This window comes from Atractosteus spatula, chromosome 10 (assembly GCF_055471065.1).
Source record: "Atractosteus spatula isolate fAtrSpa1 chromosome 10, fAtrSpa1.hap1, whole genome shotgun sequence".
NCBI lineage: Eukaryota > Metazoa > Chordata > Actinopteri > Semionotiformes > Lepisosteidae > Atractosteus > Atractosteus spatula.
In genome coordinates, this window is record NC_142715.1 from 20,901,882 (window position 1) to 20,926,147 (window position 24,266).

At 41.1% G+C, this 24,266-nt stretch overlaps 1 protein-coding gene and 1 pseudogene across 1 annotated transcript; one reads left to right on the top strand and one right to left on the bottom strand.

Annotated features, from left to right (window-relative positions):
* Nucleotides 1-7,972, top strand: part of LOC148825753 (antigen WC1.1-like) — a 29,468-nt pseudogene extending 21,496 nt beyond the window's left edge.
* Nucleotides 7,973-18,535: 10,563 nt separating this feature from the next.
* LOC148825755 (uncharacterized) lies at nucleotides 18,536-20,191 on the bottom strand. The gene is made up of 4 exons (XM_088926339.1): nucleotides 20,071-20,191; nucleotides 19,831-19,926; nucleotides 19,164-19,308; nucleotides 18,536-19,079 (listed from the first exon to the last, which is right to left on the bottom strand). The coding sequence occupies exons 1-4, from the start codon at nucleotides 20,189-20,191 to the stop codon at nucleotides 18,536-18,538; spliced, it is 906 nt and encodes a 301-aa protein (XP_088782465.1).
* Between the last annotated feature and the right edge of the window lie 4,075 nt (nucleotides 20,192-24,266).

The following is a 24,266-nucleotide window of genomic DNA, read 5'->3' on the forward strand; positions in this document are numbered from 1 at the left end:
GATCTCTTAGTACTGCATTGACTTCTGACCATTGGCCCCTTACCTCTGATTTTCTGCTCCTAGACCAACTGTCAGTAATGTTTATATATACTGTATACTGTATATGTGTTTATATCACTGGGTATTGTCTCTCTCCCAGCCCAGTGCTCCCTCAGGCTGGTTGGGGCAGGTAGTGACTGTGCTGGGAGGCTGGAGGTTTATCACAATGGCTCCTGGGGGACAGTCTGTGATGACTCCTGGGACCTGGCAGACTCTCAGGTGGTGTGCAGACAGCTCCAGTGTGGGACGGCCCTCAGTGCTCCAGTGCCAGCCTCCTTCAGCCAGGGAACTGGAACCATTTGGCTGAACAAAGTGGGCTGTCTGGGGAACGAGTCATCTCTGTGGGACAACATGACTGTGGACACAAGGAGGATGTGGGACTGGTGTGTTCAGGTACAGGACTCATATCACACCATGACGTTTTCATACAGTAGGGTGTTAACTACCAGGATTATTGTACAGTATCTCCTGGTCAAGACAAGAACAGGGACAGTAATGTGAAAATAATACTATTACTGTAATAGTAATAGGGTGCTTGACATAATAATCCAAAGATTCTCAATTTGGATTGTAATTTACAGAATAAAGAGATACTAGTGCCAGACTGATGCTTGACATTGATTTAAAAAAAGTTACCAATGTATTGTTTTCTGTTGAGAAAGAGCGTTCCGTTCCATTAATATGATTTTGGAGAAAAGAAAAGATTATGAAGTCCTCTAGTGTCACAATAGACTTAGCAGACACACTGTTTCTATCTAAGGTCTTTAATCTAGAAAGTCTGTGTCAGTTCAGAGCAGGGTTCTCTCAGTCTGTCCACTTGTGTGTCCCCAGAGTTCAAGGAGCTGCGACTGGCTGAGGGCTGTTCTGGTCAGCTGGAGGTTTTCTACAATGGCACCTGGGGCAACGTGTGCTGGAATAGCATGAGTGAGGACACAGTGAGTCTGATCTGTCAGGAGCTGAACTGTGGGAAGAGTGGGCGTGTTGTTGAATCTCGCCCTAGACGGGACTCCGCTCCTCACTGGGTTGATGAATTTAAATGTCGCCCTCACGACTCCATGCTGTGGCACTGCCCCTCCTCTGCCTGGAATCAGAACCAGTGCACAGACTCTGAAGTGGCTCTGATCACCTGCTCAGGTAAAGACTCCAGATCATTACTAATAAACTAAATAGATATCCCAGTGTTTCACTGTTTTTGTTCATGGCCTGTGTTGGACAGTAAGATGTTAAAGGTTAAGATTATGGTGGAATGGCTCAGAAGGTAATTTCACATAAATCTGTCTTCACACAAAAATGGTGGGTAAAACATTGACACCTAAATACGTCAATAATTGATTAGTTTCACAAAAACTGTTCCTAGTGGCTTTTATTACAATCAGACTAACATGCCTGTCATTATTATCAAAGACAAAACAGATAAAATACTTTGAGGTTCAAGAGAATTTTAAATGTCTTAATTATAATAAATTATAATAATTGCTTACACTTATATAGTGCTTTTCTGGACACTCCACTTTTCTGTCCCCGTCACTATTCTGGGGCAAACCGCAGGATGAGCATCCCCTGCTGGTCCCACTAACACCTCTTCCAGCAGCAACCTTAGTTTTTCCCAGGGATCTCCCATCCAGGTACTGACTAAGCTCACACCTGCTGAGTTTCAGTGGGGGGCTGCCAGTGGTGAGTTGCAGGGTGATATGGCTGCTGGCATAGGAACCTGATGTCAGGGCTAGATTTCTCTCACACCATCTATTGTTACAACTATTACTCTCCACAGTACAAAACTGGACACAGCCCAACAGACGTGAAAGGCGATCTGGTATCTCTTACCTTTTTGCCCAGACATCGCTGCAGCTGTGCTGTTTCAGCATTATTTGGCTTGGCTCCAAACCGTCGCGGTGTGGCCGTATGCTGTTTATTACAGTGGTTGACATGGAAACCTGTTTTGAATACAGATGAGCTGTAGTCATTTAGTAGGCGACTTTTTTTTGGTTAGTTAATCAAGCTAGTTGTTCTGTCATTTCCGTGCTGGATTTCAAAGAAAAAGGATTAAGGATTCGCGATGCGTAAACGAGGAATCTGCCCCTTGTTCTTTATCTCTGCAGAAACATTGGGATCAACATTGGGGGGATTTTTTCACGCAGATACCAGGTGAAGCTGAGGATGGACTCCGTCCATACAGCAGAGAGGCGTGACGTGATTTATTTTAATGACATTGTAACACACCGAGCCCCGTTAAATGCACAGCTCTACCACATGCAAAGCTCGTAACATGTCTCCGTTCCTGTCGCATTATCCCAGAAATGACCGATAACAGACCCTCTGTTTGCCTAAAAAAAAGGGGATTGAACGTGTTTGAACATGTTGAAAACAATATAAGCAAGTCTAAGAGGGAAATGTTTGTCTCCGCTCAAAAAACAGTTGCTGGCTACGTTTAGTTGTTTCTGGGCCGAGTCGCTCTTCGTTGTTATCATAACATCAAGAGTGACTCATTGAAGAGAAATGATGCCAAAATGTTTGATCTGTACACAACCGGTAACTGTTGCCAGAGAGCAATAGCAATAGTTGTATAAGTGAATTTATTGCTGATTTTATATTGCTTATCCCTAGCAAATAATGTTCTGTATATGTGGTGTTTATTTTGAGTCACACAATGTTAGTTTAGTCTTATCCATTACTGATCATTTCCAGTTTAAAAGAATAAACAATCTGCTAATTAAGAAATAAGGTGAGCTGTCAAAAAGTGCTGAATGTTAGTTTTATGAGCAGATTCTAGAGTTTCTAATCCCTAATCCCAGAGTATGGAACTTTAAATCCAGCAGTTTACCAAGCAATATGCCTTACAAATGTCTTCAGACATTCACACAGTTTTCCTATTTTATTGTTTTAGATCTGGCAGTCACAGCATTTTCAAGAAGCAATATGTGTTATATACAGAATCCGTACAACACATTAAAAAATGAAAGTAAAAAAATATATAATACGAAAGACAAAGGAAGATGTAATGACTGCATGAGTACTCATGCTTGCAGCTAACATACTCTCATACTCAGACATGATACTCATTAATGTCATCATAGTTCAGGTGGGAGCAGCCTAATAAACCTATTACTTGTTCCTTAATGTCTTCATGTCCAGTATAAAGGTTATTAATCTTAAATTAACAGGGTTTTCCTTCTTTTAGATGAAGAGAAGAAGTCTGTGCCCCGGAGTTTCAAATCCTGTTCCACAGCCTCAGGCCAGGACACATGTTCAAGTGAGTTTACAAAATGTATCTGTATGTTGATAAAATAAATCAGTTCTTACATTTTTTTCACAAATAACAAATAAAGTCAGTGCTCTAAACCAGACAGTAGTCGAGATGTATTTTGCTTTGATGTTGATAAGATGTGTCAAAACAATCTCTGGACTACTGGCCCCTCAGGCTGGTTGGAGGAAGAGATGCCTGCTCTGGGAGGGTGGAGGTTTATCACAATGGCTCCTGGGGGACAGTCTGTGATGATTCCTGGGACCTGCAGAATGCCCAGGTGGTCTGCAGACAGCTGGGCTGTGGAGATGCAGTGAGTGCAGTGGGAAACGCATCATTTGGACCAGGGAATGGCACCATCTGGCTGGACAAGGTGAACTGCAGGGGCAGTGAGCTTCACTTGTGGGACTGTTGGCACCCTCCCCTGGGACAGAGCGACTGTCTGCACAAGGAGGACGCTGGGGTCACCTGTACAGGTGAGTGGGAGCAGCTGGAGCTCCCAGCGTGTTCAGTGCTGCTCTCAGTACAGGAATACAGATGTAAATAATAATGAAGAAGCCAACACAAATTCTGCCTATTAGAAATACAATTAGTATGAGCCCTTATGGCTATTAAATACTTTCTGAATCTCGACCCATCCCTTCTCCTTTTTTTTTTCAGGTTGGGGATCTCAAAGTCATCCAGTGACAACAGGTAATGCAGTTGACAGAAAGGAATAAGAGACATTTCGGTTTGTCTAAATGATGCTGCTGGCAAACTGCACGGTTTTCAGAAGTACTGCTCTCTATAAACTATAGCCTCTCTGTTTCATTTTTGTCAAGAAATAAAGAGAATTATTGTGAATCTCCTCATCAAAAAACATTTTTTCTTCTATTATAGCTCTTCCTACTTCCACCAGCACTTCTTCTGTGGAAACAGGTAAATTCTCCAGTTTCTAATCTCTGTCCAGATGAGATCACTACTGAGATTAAAGATTAAAACACAGAAGATTATTTTCTGATCTGTGTCCCTCTCCCTCAGGCAGCACCAGGACAACACCCCAGACACAGCTGCTGGGAGGCCTCTCCGTCTCGCTCCCGGTCCTCCTGCCACTGGGGGCTCTGCTTTTTGTGGTGTTTGCCCTGTTAGTGTGGCAGCTGATCCATAACAGGAAGCTGAGGAAAGGTAGGGAGGGAACTAGTGACCTCTGGTGGTCAGTACTATCACTCACATGAAACTGATATGTGGATTTTACTCTAAGATGGAGATCTGTAGAAATTTGCAGATGTGTATAATATATAATATATAATATATAATATATAATATATAATATAATATTTATGTGCACAGATGCCCAAGAAAAGGTTTAGCACCCAATTAAATACCTTATATTCCCCTCACTGCATGTTAACCCTGAGTGTTTGTTTCCTAACACAGCCCTATCTAAGGGAGCACACACCCCCTATCATGATGCTGTTTATGAGGAAATAGAGCACAAACCGGCCAGACAGGGAACCTACAGCGCCCCCAGGAGAGGTGAGTGGAGAGAGTGTACAGAGGGTGTGATTGGTCTCCACCATCTGAGGAAGATTTGAGGACTTACACTTGTAGAATATCTCACCACACTGGTTTCAGACAGTGGTTTCTTTCTCAAGAGGTATGTCAACATGAGTAACGAAAATCAGCACAGCACTATAAGTGATCTGCCTTATAAACACAAACTCTGTGTTACTTTTCACACTCTGGCTTCTCACACAGTAGAGGACAGTGAGGCTGCTGTCTGACTGCAGGTATTACTGATCTGTCCTCCTGTTCACAGGGAGATTCTTCTCTGACGAGCTGCCCTCAGGATACGATGATGTGGAGGACAGTGAGGGAGACCCAGTATCAGGTGAGGGGAGATGGAGTCAGGGGGCTCAGTGTGTGAGTGGGGGTGTCTTCAGTCCAGTACTCACTCTCATCCCAAACCAGGCTGAAATCTAGAGAACTTGTGTAGAAAATTCTGAATCTGAAAAATATACTGTTACCTCCGTTGTTTGACACCTTATTAACTCTGCTCTTCAGTGTTGCCTAATGCTGGCCTGATCTTAACAGATCACAGAGGCTAAGACAAAACAAAACTAGTCTTTATCAGTAGAGGGAGAGGATACCTTTAAGGAATAGTTAGGATGCAGCTCTAACTAGTGTTGATGCAACAGTTACCATTTCCCTCAGGAGCAGAATTCAGGATCGTTGTCCCAGAATGATGACTGGGAAACTGAAGGCAGGAGAAACCACCTTTCAGATGAGATATTAACACCAACATCCTGACTTAATTATTAAAGATTCTCTTGATGGCTGTTTATAAGACTCACCCTGGAGTCTTGTCTTAATTTTATCTCACAAAGCATTTAGAATTACACTTTACTATAACTACATGGAAAACACATTTTACTCTGTAGTTCTTATGAACATCAGTGTTTAAAGTGATTGCAGCACTGTGGTGAAGTAAGTCAGAGTTGAAGTGTACATTCTCTGTGTCTCTGTGTGGTTCAGGAGACTCGATAACCTCTCTGAAAGAAGAGATCCCAGAGCACTATGATGATGCTGTAACTGTACCTCAGAGTCCAGACGCTTTGTCAGGTTGGTTATTTCAGTCCAGTCCCAAAGAGAAACCCTGCACCAAACCCAGTGAGTCTGACTCTCTCTATTCTCTCTTTTATCTCAACCTCAGAATACAGAGTTATCATTTACTCAGCAACGGTCACATTAAACTGACTCTCTATGCTCTCAGCTCTGAACCATCAGTCTGGGTCACTGTGCTGCCAGTGTCCAGCTCCTCTTCAGTATCTTCACTCTGCCCAAATAAGTCCAAATCTAGGAATAGTTTTATATTTATTATAGAAGTGAATAGGTCTGGATTATTCTCTGGGTTATTCTGCTGCCATTCTCCAGATCCTCTTCAGATATTTAACAACGATTCACACCATTGCTCTCTGTTCTGAAACAGGCTACTCTGTTGTCATTCACCATTTTAATTTAAACAAAATAGTTAATTTGAAATGTATTATATAATCAGATTCCCAGGTCTCCTGTATTTTAAATCTGATATGTAACAGTAAACCTGTCTCTGTGTGGTTCAGGAGAGCTGATGTCCTCTGTGAAAGAAGAGGCTCCAGGGTACTATGATGATGCTGTAACTGTACCTCAGAGCCCAGATGCCTTCTCAGGTGAGTCATTTCAGTCCAGTCCTACAGAGAGAAACCCTGCACCAATCCCAATGAGTCTGGCTCTCTCTGTGCACTACACAGCTCATCACACTGGATTATTCTCTGGGTTATTCTGCTGCCCGTGTCCAGCTCCTCTTTAGATGTTTCACAAAGGTTCACAGCATTGCTCTCTCTGTCCTGATTAAGGTGGCCCTGTTGTTATTCACCATCTCAATAAAAATCTGAAAATAGCTTGAAATGTATTATAGAGTTAGGTTGCCAGATCTCTTTAATTTTAAATCTGATGTGTGAGAGTGTGTGGTTCAGGAGAGCTGATGTCCTCTGTGACAGAAGAGGCTCCAGAGTACTATGACGATGCCATCACTGTACCCCAGAGCCCAGACACGGTGTCAGGTGAGTTATAATAAATAAGACTCATGAGTATGCCCTGTACCAGCCTGCACTAACCTCTGTCAGTAGAAAGTAGTTTCAACCTAATTTCACACCAGCAAATAAACACTAACTGGAAGAGAAGAGCTCTAAATGATCAATTCTTCCTAAAAGATACAATTTTATATGGAAAATTACTTACTTACTTCAAGGCTTTTGACTACAATATTGTAAAAACTATTCTGTTTAATCCAACCATTACTCCACTAACAGCCATTTGTATCACTGCAGATCATGTAATGCTTCTATCAATAAATGGTATATTGTTTATTTAGATTGGTTAATAAAATCAGCAAATACTCTTACAATGTACTGTTACAATCTCTGATTATTACGACGACTTAAAACGTTCATTCACTATACTATTGTGACGATGGAATTGTTTTAAAAAATCTAGATACACCTGGCTATTGTCAACATTTCCAATTCTCCGGGCCTTCAAAGCAAGGAGATGTATGCTAAGATGTAGGGATGTGAGATTCAGTGAACAAAGCAACCATAACGTTTACATCGGTTTACTTTAGTTAGGTTGCATGATTAAGTGTCAATTAATAGTCCAAGAAAGACAAAAGGTAAGAACTCCTTGTCCAGATCAAATGTAAAGACCAGTTTGGTGTTTAATATCTGTTCCTCATTAAGAGAGCTTGCCATTCAATTGTTTCTAGAAACTTTAATTGTTCTGAGATTCCCTTGGCTAAAAACTGCCTCTCCTGGTTAGTGGGAGCATTTTTAGAACAGGGAGATAGATGACCATTCATTTTGTAGCATCCAGGTTCACAAAGAGAGAAATGTTACTGTAGGTCTTATTCTTTTTTTTAAGCAGCTTTATCTCTTCAGCGGAGACAGGCAGAGGACAGCTGATGGACAGGAATGACTCTATATCAGCTATAATATCTGTGTCTCTCTGCCAGGTGTCCCCCACACTGACAGGGTCCTGCCCACTCTGCCTTCTGAAGAAGGAGCCCCTGCCCCTGACAGGACTGACTACGATGACGTTGGGGACGAGTCTCAGGGAGAGGATGGGTACTGTGAGACTGACAGGGCTGTCTGGGACAAGCTCCTTCTGCAGGTCTAGACACATAAGAGTTTTACCAACACAGTCTTACAGCAGCTCTGAGCACTGAGACTGTCTGACACTGTCTGTGACCTGAGTCCACTTCACTCCAGTGTTTCAACACTGACACTGTGACCTGAGTCCACTTCACTCCACTGTTTCCACACTGACACTGTCTGTGACCTGTGTCCACTTCACTCCACTGTTTCCACACTGACACTGTCTGTGACCTGTGTCCACTTCACTCCACTGTTTCCACACTGACACTGTCTGTGACCTGTGTCCACTTCACTCCACTGTTTCCACACTGACACTGTCTGTGACCTGTGTCCACTTCACTCCACTGTTTCCACACTGACACTGTGACCTCAGTCCACTTCACTCCACTGTTTCCACACTGACACTGTCTGTGACCTGAGTCCACTTCACTCCACTGTTTCAACACTGACACTGTCTGTGACCTGAGTCCACTTCACTCCACTGTTTCCACACTGACACTGTCTGTGACCTGAGTCCACTTCACTCCACTGTTTCCAATCTGACACTGTCTGTGACCTGAGTCCACTTCACTCCACTGTTTCCACACTGACACTGTCTGTGACCTGAGTCCACTTCACTCCACTGTTCCACACTGACACTGTCTGTGACCTGAGTCCACTTCACTCCACTGTTTCCATATTGTCCTCTGTGTCTGTGTCTACAGTACCTGCAGCTTGTGTTTTACAACACGGAGGCTTGAACATCCCATTTCTGCTCAGCCTTACTTCTTTTTTTTATAATTTGATGTTTCAGAAATTAGGGAAAAAAATCATTGATGTATAATTCTGAATGTACCACTTTTGATTGTAACATTTTTATAAATGTCATTAGAATTTTGTTTTGCAATAAAGTTTTTAAAACTATTTTTGTTATCTGCATGTAATTTCTAAAGTATATTGTTACACATTCCACCCGCTCGAACAAATTCCCACGCACACCCACTTAAACAGATGCGCATGCCACAGCTAATCTTCCTACCCCTTTCACTCCCATCACTACTTTAACCCTCCTCTTTTCCCTCACCATCCCTCCCTAATTCGGATTCTCTTTGGAGCTTCCTAGTGCCCGTACTTTAGGTTTGAACTCATCATTGCTTCCTGGACTCTCGCTTGTTTCTGACCTCGTTTTTGCCTTTGCGATCTGGATTTGTCGTCTCGATTGAACTGTTCCAGCCTGTTTTTTTACTCTTGCCCGCCCATCGGCTTCTTGAGTATAAGGACTTGCGTGTTGTAACATTTTCTATAAGGACTTCCTGCAACAGCATGGAGATATCACCAAATGAGCACAGGGTCTTTATTTTTTAGCATAATGATTGTTAACAGATATTAAAAGTATCAATAAAAAAATAAGGAGTCTTTGTCTACTTACAGTAGATGGTCTTTTGTCCCTCAGTTTTTCCACCTTGTTCTATGAATGTTTAAGCACTCTTAAGCACGTTCCATCACAAAGTTTATAGTGTTCTTGGCGCTGTGCTGCACGTAGATAATGTAGACGAGAGCACAGGTAACAATACAGGACAAGCAGTGAGGAACTCGCGTAGCTTTCAACTCAGTGCGGAGTCCAGAGGGAGGCCTTGTTCACTGAACGATCTCTCAAGGAACCCCGGTTGAGATTCAACAGGTGTCTAATAATCATGTTCAAAAGTGTGATACGTTTTTTTTTACATAACCTTATATTTGCCCGTACAGTACAATATATTTTTTGTACCCTCAAATCACCAACGTTACTACTTTCTTCTGAGAAACACAAGTGAAACACGAGTGAAATCACAATAAATTATACAATAAATCTATTAAAATGCCCAGATATGACAGAACACATTTAAGACTTACACCCCCTTTAAATATGTATTTCCTTCATTTCAGTTTTCTTCCCTCCCCAGGACACTTGAAAATTTACTATTGCATATTAAAGGCTGTACATGTAATACTACTTATTAAGATAAACATTAAAGTTAATTATGAATAAATTATACTTTTCATTAAGAAATGTATTGATAAAATTCATTGTGAATAGTTGTAGTGTCTGGAAAGCAATTTTAGTTAAATATAAAAATATTTTTCAAGCGATTGGTGCATAAGCTCATTATGTAGTGACTATATTATTTCCACTATATTCACAACAGTTCAAATGTGATCTCTTGTTCCACTTACTCCGCTACTCGGTTGCTTAAACCCTGCGAAGAGGCTTCAGTAACATCTAATGGGCAACAGCTGTTATTTTAGATTTGTTGCAATTGAGAACAGGTTTAGTACAGAGCTGCTGACAAATTTCAGCGGCCATGTTTGTTGCAACTGACATGTTGTAGATACCAATCAGCCTCAAGAAAAAAAACAAACATTGCCTGTGCCTTTTAAAAAAAGAAAAACAGAGCAGTAGTTATTGAGATATTTTCAGGTAGAATGTAATAACTAAAGTTAACTAGTCCCACAGTAATGCATGGGGTCCCATCAATAGAAACCAAATTGCAAATCGAAAACACAACAACCACAAAATGAGAAGTCTTTCAGGAAGCTGGGTAAATCCCTGTAGTAGTCTAACAACTATAAAAAAAGAAACAAACATGAGAGATCTTCAAAAGAAAAAGAACATTAAAAACATATCTGTGGAACAAGAAGAACACAGAATCTAACTGCGAGAGCTTTTTCAAGTTTTCGATACTCCATCATGCTCCTCTCATCTAAGTAGATCTCTCTCATCTATACAGTATTTATACAGGTCAGCTGGAGGTCCACAGCTGATGGTAATTTAAGTAAGTAGCTGCGTCAGCATGCATGGGCTGCAAAGGAACGAGGACATTTCAACAGTTAGAACCCTCTTTATAAAGGGTGTGCACACTTATTCAGTCAAGGCACTGAAAGTTTTTTTTAATATTATTTTTGTTCCAAAAAATGTTCCATTTGTTTTCTTTCTTAAATGTTGATGATTAATAGATCTTATTAAATGTGAAAAAATCTGATTGTGAAAAGATCAAATTCTTAGTGAAAAAATCAGTAATGTGAGAAAAGATGGATTGTGGGAGACCCTTGACTCCCCATGTCATGCTGTATTTCTCTCTCATTCTACTGGTAGTGGTGCCGTCGCTTCTGGAGAAAGTCTGTCAGTGGTCCTTCCAGACGGGTCAGTAAATACTGTTTGTGTGCTGTATAAAAAACGCCGTTGAAATTTTTTCTAAAACAGGAGAGATATGTTTCGGAATGCATTTTCTGGTAAAAATAAAATATCTACACGGGCTCTATTAGCTGAGTCTGAAGCCTGCTCTACAGAAGAACTATATTCAGAGTGCCAAAGAAGTCGCTTCCATGCGTCATAACACCACAAAGTCAGACTACAAGTGCTGAAAAGCCATTATGAATGGTAACTGGTAATTGGCTGGATTAAATTTCCAGTCTATTTGAGGGCATGACGTGGAATCCCACTGCTGCCCCATATTTCCTTATTAAGAATCACGATATTATTGTTGTTGCCTCCACGCGATTTAATCAATTTCAGTAGAATTAATTTGAACAACAGTAATAATCATATTTGTTTTATTCCCTCATTGCAATTTGTACACAAAGATTATTTTTTTTATTTTAAAAACGTGATAGCCTTGATGGGAAATAATACGGAACTGCAGGTGTGGGGGTCAAGTGGAAAGGTGTTGGTTTTGTAAACTGAAGTTTGTGGGTTTGAACCCTATCCTTGCCTGTTTTGTTTACCATGACATTCCTTTATCTAAGTCATCAAATGTCTTGCAATGTAGAAATCTCTGTAATAAGAGGAAAATAATTATCGGTAGTGTTTAATAATCCTTCTGTTGTTCTAGCATAATCTGCCCTGATTTTTAGTTGACAAAGCAATGGGTGCACACACCACCCTCTGCTGCCTGGCAGGATGGTTAAGTGGTCTAAAGTGCCACACTCAAGGACTCTTGTTTTTTCATGTTGCTCATGTGCTCTGGTCTCTAAGTGGAGGCGTCGGTTCAAATGTCACTCCCGATAGCTAAGCTTTTCCTGTCGTGCATTTCTCCAGTCTTGTACTCGCTGACAATCACAATAAAAGGAAAACGGAGAAATTGCTTAGCAAGAACTTAATGGACAAGGAAAATGCTTCCCAAAAACTTCAATGTCTTTAGCAGAAAGGAAAAATTAGATAGCCTTCGATTTCTGCCTTAAGAACTGTTTGGGCTGTCTGTAATTGAGAAAAGATGATCGGTAAGATGGGCATTAAAATGTGAAAGACCAAATTATAAAAGCAGCAGGAGAAAGGTGCAGCACAATGAAATTTGTGAGTGTTCTACATTGTTAAAATTCACGAGTTTTTATGCTGCTTGGATTTCTTTTAAGCCTACGAAGTGACCCCTGTTTCATTTTCTATTCACCCACTCGTTTTGTAATATACCTCTCAAACTTCAGAACCAAATAAGATTTCATGTGTGACAGCATTCCCCTGCAAATACTGTTTCCATGATGTATTGGGTGAAACCGAATGAAATATTTTAGTGGTGGCTCAAATATGAGGAATTTCAGGAAGACCTTTTTAAACTTGGTGTGCTTTCGTTTCGTTTGTTCACTCCTGTACTACAGCAGAAATATTTCTATAGGTGTATGATCATGGTAGGCTGACAGGAGGAACGTGGCCCAAAAGCAGTGACAATATCAGAGGTGTCTGCACCTGCAGTGTGTTGGTTTGTGAGCAACGATAAACTTGACGTGGAAGCAGGTGTGCCTGCATTAATACAGCTACATCGATCGGAAAAAGTAACACAAGAACCGACTTAAATTCAAGAAAGTTTCTGCAGCTGAAAACGGAGACTGCTCCAGGTGATGATCAAACTCACAACCTCTGCAGAACACCACTGTATAAGCGCTGCACACTGACCAATTGCGCTACAATGCGGGGAAGTTAGCTTGAAGTTCAAAAACGATTTTGGCATGCCAGTAACGTTTTCACGAAACATCTCAGAGTTACGAAAACACTTACTTTGTGTATAAAGTACACTGTGAATGTTTTCACAGCCATTTACACCATTTTTTTAACCAAACACAAATATTCTTATGTCCATATCCTCGCAAGGAAATTTCATGAGGCTGGTGGTAAATATCTTGTCCAGGAATATCGGGGCTGTAGCGGGTCCGATCTATATAGTGAAGATGTTAGTGGAGATGGTGTGTCTGGTCTATGTGTAAGAGATGTGCAGGAAGAATAATCTGTGATCTGGGAAGAAGAGAACCCCTTCGGAAGAGCGGTGCTCCTCACAGGAGAGAATAAAAAAAAAATTCAGGGATGCTGATTTTTCTCCTTGGGGGAATTAAAATCACTCAGCAGGAGTGACCTTGTGGCACAACGGTAATGTGTCTGACTCCCCTTCAGAAGGTTGTATGTTCAAATCATGTCAAAGTCACCTGATGTGTTTTCTGGTTCTGTTGGTGCTGAACCAGGAAAATACACCAGGCAGTTGAGTTTTCTGTACACCACATAGGTAATCTGAATGAAATAACAGAGCAGTACAGAACATGCAGTCAGGAGCGAATCATCTTGAACACGACAAGAGAAAAGGCACACTGCACATCCGCGAAACACCACGTCCGACTTTAGAGACAGTTACATATCAGAATGGAAGTTTCAGACCCCTTTTTTATCACAGGTTTAAGGAAACCTGAAAGTTAGGGAGTTTTAGGTCACTTTTGTATTAAAAAGTGTCTGAAGCCTGTAAATATAATTTGCCCTTTTTTAATTGTGGATGAAATCCACTCCCATGTACCAGGACCTTACAGTATATTCATGTTAATTAAAATGACTAACCCTATTGGACATTAGCTGGTGCTATTTGTAATGATTGCTATTTCATGCTAGAGAGAAAGGAAACCAGACCCAACGTTTGCTTTCAGGTGCTGTTCATTTATATAATGGACAAGTTTCCAACTCATTTCCTTAGTCTTGTTTACCTTGAATTTAAGCCACGAACCAGGTTTCTACTGTACATGTAAAGGCACAAGTAATAGATTCCGAGATCACAGGCAGAAACAATCAACACACTGAAAACACGAAGTTATTCCTGATCGTAGTCGAAGATGTGCAAAAATAAATTTCCTGATTCCTAAAACCCAACAAAGTCCATGTAAAAGTCTATTTTCAATCCCAATACACGTAACTGGATATAAACCAGTGACCTTCACGTACTAACTATTCTGATGTATCTGTATTCTGTATATGTATTCTGATGTATCAGGTGGATGCTGCACATTGGTGGTGATGGAGGGGAGTCCCCATTACCTGTAAAGCGCTTTGAGTGGAGTGTCCAGAAAAAGTGCTATATAAGTGTTAGCAATTATTATTATTATTATTATTATCTGAATTGTTTTAGCACAGTTACAAGAAAGAGACAAAATCTTTTTTTTTAATTTTATTTTAAAAAAAAAATTTCATTCAAGCTGTAGGTTTGAAAATGATTTTTTTAAATTTCCTAAATAATATAAAACACGAACATCACTCATTGTAAGCGTCTGACCATTGATATTCATGAATTGTAAGCCCGTACACAGTCACACGCTCTCAGTTCAGTGAGTATAATGCCTTTCAGGGTCAGAATATTATATTTTTGCCACTTATATCGAACCTGTTTATACTCCCAAAAGTGCAGTAGTAGCTTGTACTAAATAAAAATGTACAGTTCACCGCTAGTATAAACAGATGTGTGCAGTGTTTGCCTTTGTAAGCATTTGTTTAAAAAATAAGTTCACGATATGATAAAAACACAGGAAGCACAAACTTAATAATATAATGATTCAAAATCAAAACCAAATCATAAAGCCTATTAAGTACCTATCCTTTGAAAACAGAGAACACCTTAATATCTACAAAAAATGTAACATTTGTATCTACTTTTGAATTACAAAGCAGACAGAGTAGTCCCTGAATTCAAAGATCAGATCTTGGCCAAAACAAGACAATCAGACGTGAGCTGAATTCGGAACAAGAGCCTCTGCTTCGTCGTTTATTGAGCTTTTGATCGAAGTCTGAATGAAAAAGATTCACTATTTTAACTCTTTGATTAAAGTACACAAAAAGCACCTTCCTTCAAGCCGGAATCAAACCAGCGACCTAAGGATTCTACAGTCCTCTGCTCTACTAACTGAGCTATCAAAGGGACGTCAAGAGCTTCTCTCTGGCACATACTGCCCAATGTAGTGAAATGTTCCAGGTGATTTAAATCCCAGTTCGACATCAAGTTTCCAACTCGTTTCCTTAGTCTTGTTTATCTTGAATTTAAGCCACAAACCAGGATTCTACTTTATAAACTTCCGGGGATATTACAAAAGGTTTGATGGGGCATCAATCATTCCAGGTGGAAAATGACTCAAGGACTTTTTTTTTCTCGAGGGATCATATTAAACATTTCATTTGGATCAAGAAATGGATCAGGGAGACACAAAACAAACAGTTTAATTCCATCTTTATTAGAAACTGCAACACAGCTACTGCATGTAAAGCCTTCAGTATGCGATTGTGAGAGTTCAGTTATCCCGGGGAGAACTGAAATTTAATAAATTGACATTTAAATAGAGTGTAAATCTTCAAACTATTCTATCACTTCAGAATATTTATAAGAGTCTACCTGGAGGGGGGTTTAAACCCACATTAACATTTGTCCATTGGATTTAAAGTCCAACACCTTAACCACTTGGCCATTCAGATTTGATTCAAACAATTAAAAAAATTAAACCAGCGCCCTGTCACAGAAACGTACCCCGGTCTCCCGCGCAACAAACGGGGGTACTCAGCACTGTACAAACTAAATTTGCTCATTTCCAAAGACGGTTTCGCCTGCTCTCATCTTTTTAAAGACTGTCATAAACACTCAAGGAGTAATTCATTTGAGTTTGAAGTCTGTCTCTGTTGCTTCGGCTCTTGATGAAGAAAAGCTGTACGTGTGAGACTCCTCTGAAGAAGTTTAACGTCACCCTGCAAGGGAGAAGAGCCATCATTCACCGAGGCAACCACTAAGACACTTAACATTAAACACATGAAATGTGAGATGTGAAAATGTTTTCTACTTAGAAGTTCTGTCGTTTCTATTCTAATGAGAGAGGCTCTTTGTCGGAAGTGAGATTTGAACAAATGTCGCCAGGGGAAACTGCAACCTAAACGCAACGCCTTTTTTATCTTTCATTTATCAATAATGCAATAAAGTATTTAAATGGTTTAAAAACAAAAAGAAAATAAGAAATTGACAATTACAACACCAATCAAATCTGTATATAAAACATAGTTCAAGAAAAAAATAAGCTAATTAAGGCACAAGAAAACAAAATAAATATAACAACCCTAAACCACAAACATAAAATATATTCTGATCTTATCTTTCTCTATTAGGAGACACCCCCACCTCAGAGCCTGAAGTACAGGTCTTCCTCTCGCAGTTCCACAAAGATGTTATTTTTTAAGAAGATCCTGCGAAAGTCGGCCATCCGCCTCTCAGCCCTGCAGTAGGCCAGGCTGAGAGAGAAGCAGTCCTTCACCCTGGCGATGTACAGCCTGACAAGGTCTGGCTTCAGGCTATACATCACCAGGTTCCCCCTCTCCCAGACAGCTGCCCTCGCTAGGCTGAGGAGAAGGTTCGCTAAAATGGCATTAACCCCCTCCTCAGACCCGCGGTATCCAAAGAGGAACAGCTCTTTCCAGGGTACCCCGTCAAGAACAGCTCCTTGAACAGAGCGAAACAGGCCATCCAGCAGGTCTGTCAAGTACACCCTCAAATCCTTCAATCCATCACAACTGACAAAGAGGTGCAGCAGCCCCTCCGTCCACTGCACGCACACCAGGCAGAAGAAGTCCTCCCCAGCATGGAAGCACTGCAGCACCATCTTGGGGAAAACACAGTTGTGACGGATGAAGAAGTCCAGCTGTTCGCATCTCTGGGGCAGGAAAGGCAGCCTCAGACGTGCCCAGATCCATGCCAGCTCGGATCTGGGCACGTCTCACCCACAGCTCCAGCCAAGCCGGGCCTGCTGCCCCGTCTTGTGAACAGAGCTTCTCCAGCCAACTGTCCGGGAGACCGAGTTTGAGCTGCTCGCAATCCTGATGGATCTTACTGTTTTTAATGTATAATCTTGCTTATCCTTTAATGGCAAAATAAAGTGTTTTCATGTTCTAAAAAGTTACTACAATTTTTTTTTACTTTGAAAAATGGTCACTTTGTATTTATAGACTGAGAAAATACTGCAAAAAAGCAGTTAATATGTGAAAATGTGTTTGTTCCATTGAATGTGTAAATGGGTATGTCTCATTAGTTAATTAATGAAGATCTAGTAGCTTCTAACATTATTTCTAATATAATATTAATTCCAGATAAACCAACTTCGGAGAGTAGGCGGCAGTGATTTCAGAGAAAGTGTGTTCACAGTCTTGTCAAGGTATTGCTTGTTGATTTTTAAAATGTTTTTACATTACATTTTTACTTTGATCAAGTTAACATATCCACAGAATTGAGCTTATAGATACCTATGTGTTAACCACTGAATGTGCAAGGTGTAAAACTGCAAAATAGTCTTTTAAAATATAAGGATTACAGTACTAAAATTCTAATATACGTCTATCGTTATACGTCTGTGATTAGATGTTCATTATACATAAATGGTTGGAGTTCTAGTATACGGATAAACTTAGAGGACTATTATACATATATGGTTGGAGTTCCGGTTAACTTTAGAGGACTATTATACATATATGGTTAGAGGTAGGATTCAGATCTCCCGCAGACGCAAAGAAGCAGTGGCAGGCTGTTGCCGTGTCCAATCGGCGCTCTGTGGCCCGGTGCAAGGCAGTGCTGGTTCGACCTGAGAGAAGGAGAAGGAGGGAGAGATTTCTGCTGCGGTGCGCTGCTGATGCTCTCTGAAGACCGGCTTGTTAGTGTTGGCACACAGAAAAGTCACAATCTTTAGACAGGAAGAAGACCGGTTCGTTCCCGATGTAGCGCGAGTTCTGAATACTGATATACAGCTGTCCACAGTTCCGACTGTAGTTCACTCGTTGATCAGGTGACCGTTCGCGGTGGGTTCACGAGGCTTGCTGCTGGGCTAACCTCGGGTGGATCCTTTGGTTACACGCTGGCAACCTCCGTTCTCAACTCTTAGAACAAGGAAAAGTCCTGGCACTGGGACACACTGGCCGTTACGTGACTGTCTGAGCTGAGTCTGAGGATGTCCAGGAGGACCTGGAGTTTTACCTGGAGAACTACGGTCGCTCATGGGTTGCCTACATTTATTGGTGCCCCATGTGAAGATGAGTAGCCATGAACTCTGACCTTGGGGTTGTAAACCACTTGGGATGAGACTCTCCCTTGGAATCTCCCAGACAGTGAGGCACCAGAGATGACCATTCATTAGGGTGGCTGATGTGTCTCAGCTTTGGGAGTTGTTCCTTATCAGGACACTCTATCAGCTACAAAAACACCTTAAATGTGAACCAAATGGAATCTGTATCAAGCACCACTGGAGATGAGGGAGAGAGACTGGCAAGGGAGCAGCAAACTTAATTCCTGTATTTTAATAAACCTTGCCGCTACAATGGTCTCTCTCCTGTGTGAATGCACTGGTGGATTTTTAAGTCACTTGACCGACTAAAACTCTTCCGACACTGACTGCAGCTGAACGGTCTCTCTCCTGTGTGAATGCGCTGGTGGGTTATTAAGCTACTTGACTGACTAAAACTCTTCCCACACTGACTGCAGATGAACGGTCTCTCTCCTGTGTGATTGCGCTGGTGGGATATTAAGTTAAAGGAGTGACTAAAACTCTTCCCACACAGACTGCAGCTGAATGGTCTCTCTCCTGTGTGAATCCGCTGGTGTGATTGTAAGTGGTTTTTCTGACTAAAGCTCTTCCCACACTGACTGCAGCTGAACGGTCTCTCTCCTGTGTGAATGCGCAGGTGGGTTTTTAAGTCACCTGACCGACTAAAACTCGTCCCACACTGACTGCAGCTGAATGGTCTCTCTCCTGTGTGAATGCGGTGATGTCGTTTTAAGATGTGTGATTGACTAAAACTCTTTCCACACTGACTACAGCTGAAAGGTCTCTCTCCTGTGTGAATGCGCTGATGCCTTGTTAAGTGACTTGACTTACTAAAACTCTTCTCATACTGACTGCAGCTAAAAGGTCTCTCTCCTGTTTGAATGCGCTGGTGTAATTGTAAGTGGCTTTTCACACTAAAACTCTTCCCACACTGACTGCAGCTGAATGGTTTCTCTCCTGTGTGAATGCGCTGATGTCGTTTTAAGTGGTGCGAGTGACTAAAACTCTTCCCACACTGACTGCAGCTGAACGGTCTCTCTCCTGTGTGAAGGTGCTGATAGGGTTTTGAAATGCTAGACTGACAGAAACGCTGCTCCTCCCTGTGCCATAATGGCAGTTTGTCCACTCCATCTGAGCAAGGCCTTGAGTGATTCTTCCTCATCCTCTGATCGTGCTGGGGTCTCTTATTCTGCAAATGCTCCATGGAATGGTCTTGCTCTGTGTGATGAAAGTGAGATTTGTTTTCTTCATTACGTCTCTCAGTGTGCTGCTCAGCAGTGTGAATCATCTGGGACTCCATCTCCAGCTCTCTGAGAATTAAACCATCTAGTTCATTCAGTTGTTCCTCTCTTTGCCCAAGAACAGACACACTCTCCAGTTCATTAAAACTTTCAACGATTTTTTCAGTAACCAGATTATTAAACCCGTGTGTAAAGTCATCAGATGCTAAGGGATCATATGATTGTTTGAGACTGTGCAATGACAGTCTCTCCACTTGAACAGAACAAGGCCTAATTATTATCAAGCCCTGTAGGAGCTGCTGTTGCTCCTCCCTGTACTGACTCTCCTCTCGGTGCTGTATCTCAACACTGTTCTCTTCACCAGGTACATCAGTCTGCTGCTCTGCACAGTCAATCAACTGGGGCTCCATGTCCTGCTCTGTAAGATTAAAGACATCCAGTTCTTCACTGTGCTCTTGTACAGAGACACAGCCCAGTTCATTACAACCTTGTGTAATATTGTTCGAGTCCAGATTATTCATCTCTGTAAAATCATCACATACTAAGAGCCCAGGAGTCTCACTCTCAGGGTCTGTCTTCATCGTGGGCACAGAGTCCAGATCCTTGACACTCTGTCTGCTCTCGGTGTGCTGCTCCCTGAGTTTCTCTTTCGCTTGTGCGGCAGTGAGCACTGTCTCCTGCATCAGACTGGAGCCCCACTCCTCCTCACTGTGCTGCTGTTCAAGAGGAGCCCTTTCCCCAGCTTCAGAGAGAGTACTGGCCTCTGAGCCTGTAAACACAGGACAAGAAAACAAGACCTTTATAATAATAATAAAAAAACTATTTTATATAGCACCTTTAAAGGTGGCTTCTCAAAGCATTTTATAGAATGACAACAACAAAAAATACACAATATAAGCACGATGAGAATACACAGTTAGAGGAGACAGTAGATGGTGGTACTAAGTACAGTAGGAGCAGAGGGGTAAAGAACAGTTAAATAAAGGCTCTTCTGAAGAAGAAGGTTTTGAGTCTGGATTTGAAGGAGTTTAGAGAAGGTGACTCTCCGATATCCTTAGGGAGAGAGTTCCAGAGCTAGGGGGGATAACAGGTGAAGGCCATGTCACCCATACAATGTAGACGGGCTTGGGGGACAGTAAGGAGACCAGAATTAGAAGAGCGAAGGTTGTGAGGTGGGGAGTAGGGTGATAACTCAGACAGGTACCGAGCCATGGAGAGCCTTATAGGTGAGCAGGAGGGTTGTTAAGTCGACAGGAAACTTGACAGGAAGCCAGTGCAAGGACTCCAGGATAAGAGTAATGTGAACACTTGCACTAGACCTGGTTAGGATTCTGGCTGCCGAATTGTGGACATACTGGAGTATGTTCAATGGTGATTTAGAAACCCCAGAGAGTAGAGCATTACAGTAGTCGATTCAAGATTAGACAACACTTTTCAGCCACAGTTAGTGGTAACATAGGGCGTAGTCGAGGAATATTTCTGAAGTGAATGAAAATGTTTTGACAACATTCTACGCATGTGGGTCGAACGTCAAATATCATCCCCAAGTTTTTCAGTTTAGACTGAAGCTCAAGTACAAGACCATCTACAGATAGGGTTTCTTACGGGTTTTATAAAGTTGATGGGTGGTGCCAATAAGCATGGTTTCAGTCTTGTCACAGTTAACATGAAGGACATTTTGAGTCATCCAAGTTCTTATGTCAGAGATGCAATTAGAATAGAGACAGCCACATCAGCATAAGGTTTGGTATGTATGTATATATGAGTATCATTAGCATAGTAATGATAGCTGAGGCCATGTGATCTAAAAAAATGCTTCAAGCTAAAGCTGTAAGCTTTAAGCTACACAAACACACGTCTAGTATACTCGCAATCAATTTGGGTTGTTTAAGCATAGAGGAATAAGAGGGTTTAAGGGGGTTTCTAATATTATGTGATTTTAGATATACAAGCTTTGTCAGAAACCTAACTACCATGTAAAAAGTAAGACTACAGAAATAATAATAATACATTACATTTACATTAACACTGCACTGAGAAAGAGAGGGGTTCATGCAGACACACTGACTGGACACTGCAGTACATTAACACTGCACTGAGAGAGAGGGGTTAATACAGACACACTGACTGGACACTCCAGTACATGAACACTGCACTGAGAGAGAGAGGGGTTCATACAGACACACCGACTGGACACTCCAGTACATGAACACTGCACTGAGAGAGAGAGAGGGGTTCATACAGACACACCGACTGGACACTGCAGTACATTAACACTGCACTGAGAGAGAGGGGTTAATACAGACACTGACTGGACACTACAGTACATTAACACTGTACTGAGAGGGGGGTTAATTAGCTCCGTAAAGTTGCCCCCCTACAGACAGCACAAACAATGAAACTTACCTCATTTGTTAGTGCTATGTTTGTGTCTGTTTGTGTTGTTAAAAATAGTGTTTGTGCTGCTTTCATTCCCGAGATATAGCGCCTTGTTTTTCTGGTGATCATGTGACCATGCAAGGTGACTTGGACCTCAAGTAACCCCATCTGCCAAGTTCAAGCACTCTGTTACCAGCGCGAGAGTAACAATTCTGCAACTTTGTTCCTCTGTTTGCCCAGGTACGGGGGGCGGTGGTGGATTTTGCATTTAATATCATTATCTTCTATGCGTTTGTGTGAACAAGAAAATTAAATTTGTCTCCAATATCATACCCCAATTAGAATAGTTGCGGGTGTAGACTTAAAAACCGAACATTAGCAAAATTGTATATTCTTACAAAGAGGCTTTAACAAACAAGTCTTAATACCTTATAGCGGTGACCTTTTTTAAAAATCTGAAGAAGTAATCAGTTTCGCATTGTCTCCTTCTTAAATAAACAGGCATCAAGGGACGTGTGAAGATTCAACCTGTCTGTCGAGCCACGTATTTAAAAAGACTTGAATTTGCAACTTTCTGAACCATTGTTGCTCTTTTTTATGCAAAGCCAAAGTGAAAAGGAACCAGGACTTCAGGACTTTTATTTTTAAGGGGCGCTATGTACAAAGTTTACACAAGTTCATAACACATCCGAGAAACAAGAGTCTTACCATCTCACACATGAACACCGTGGCAATATTGGAAAATATTTTTATTTTCACAGAACAGAAGTGAACATATATCTAGGTTCTCTGAAAAACTGGCATTATCCACGTGTTTGTATTTACAGGGGTCTTATGCGCAAACATGAAACGATTAGCTCACAGTTCTTTTATCTGTGTTTCTGGTCAGTCCTTGGTGTAGAATACAGCATGAGGGCACACCTTGACCTCTGAATACACAGATATGACTACAAGGACGTTTACAGGTACCAACACACTCAGTACTTAAATTACTGGATGTGATGAAAACAATGAATGCAATTTGTTTTCCGACTCTGTCTGGTCGGGTGGGGGTGGATGTTTTACATTTTAATATTGCGCCTTCTTTTTCTGGCCGTGACGTCACTGTGCCGTCGGCACCATACAAAACCGCAAGTTCACGACCACCAGATCTTTCAATTGTGATCTTTTGATCAGCTGACCCCAGCCTTTGCAGTTGATGTTTGATTTATTATCTGCATCTCTGGCGAAGACCTCTTCTTCCAAATCGTAAGTTACTTTACAAACTAGAAATGCTATACTGTAATTATGATGCTACGTTGACGTTCCCATGAATTTATTTTAAAGTAAAGATATTTGAGAAACTTGTTTTATATTGCGGGGAATACTACAAAAATTAGTAAGCTGCATTTGCTGTTATCATGATATTTCTACACATGCAAGTGAAACTTGAAAGGATATGTCACACTTCTGAATTTAAATTATAATGTTTTGTTTCTGTAAGTGTTACAAGGAGAACTGAACCCCAAAAAATCTCTGACATGTTAGAAATTGCTGATGTGAAAGCAGAAATGATTAAGTGGTGAATGCAATGCTTTAAAAACATATCATAAACGAAAGAAGTGGTGATGGGCCTTGGTATTGCAGTTAACGTGAGTAGGCAGGTCTAAAAAATATTAATTTATCAATTTCTATCTACATATACAGAGACTTTTTGATGTGCACTTAAACCGTAATCCATAACAATGTAAAAAACTTAGTTATTTTCATTTACGCGGTGGAGGGAAGTCCCCATTACCTGTAGAGCGCTTTCACTGGGGTTTCCAGAGAAGCACTATGTAACTGAAAGGATATTATTATTAATCATGTAAAAATTGGGAAAAAGAACAGTTTAAGCCAGGTTTGGTGAAATTCATTTTTTGTTACATTTTTGAGTGTTAATCGGACTTCTCTATACTTTGCATTAAACATTTCCCATAATACCCGGGCCATGGGTCTAGCTAGTGATTCGGCCATTACATGAACACTAAGATTAAAGGGTGACATCATGGAGCTAACAAAAGAGAAGTGTAAAGCTCGCCACGATTTGTTGTTTGAGATTTCAGTTCTAAGCAATATGCAGTGTTTTGCATTCATCCTTATTTCTTTCTGGGGATTTAAACTACTCATCAATTGCTTGATTTTTTTTAAACCTTGAGCAGTCCGATTCCATGTACTGAACTACATATTTGTGATTTTTGATTGTTAATTCTTAATTGTGTATGAAAGTAGATATCAGACCTACTGCATGCAATAGCTTATTAAGGAGCTGTTGCCTTTCTATTGTTCGATTACCTGTAGAGAGGAAGAGGGGTTCATAATGTATGTTGAAGTACCTGCCTCTTTGAAGTTCTGAGCATC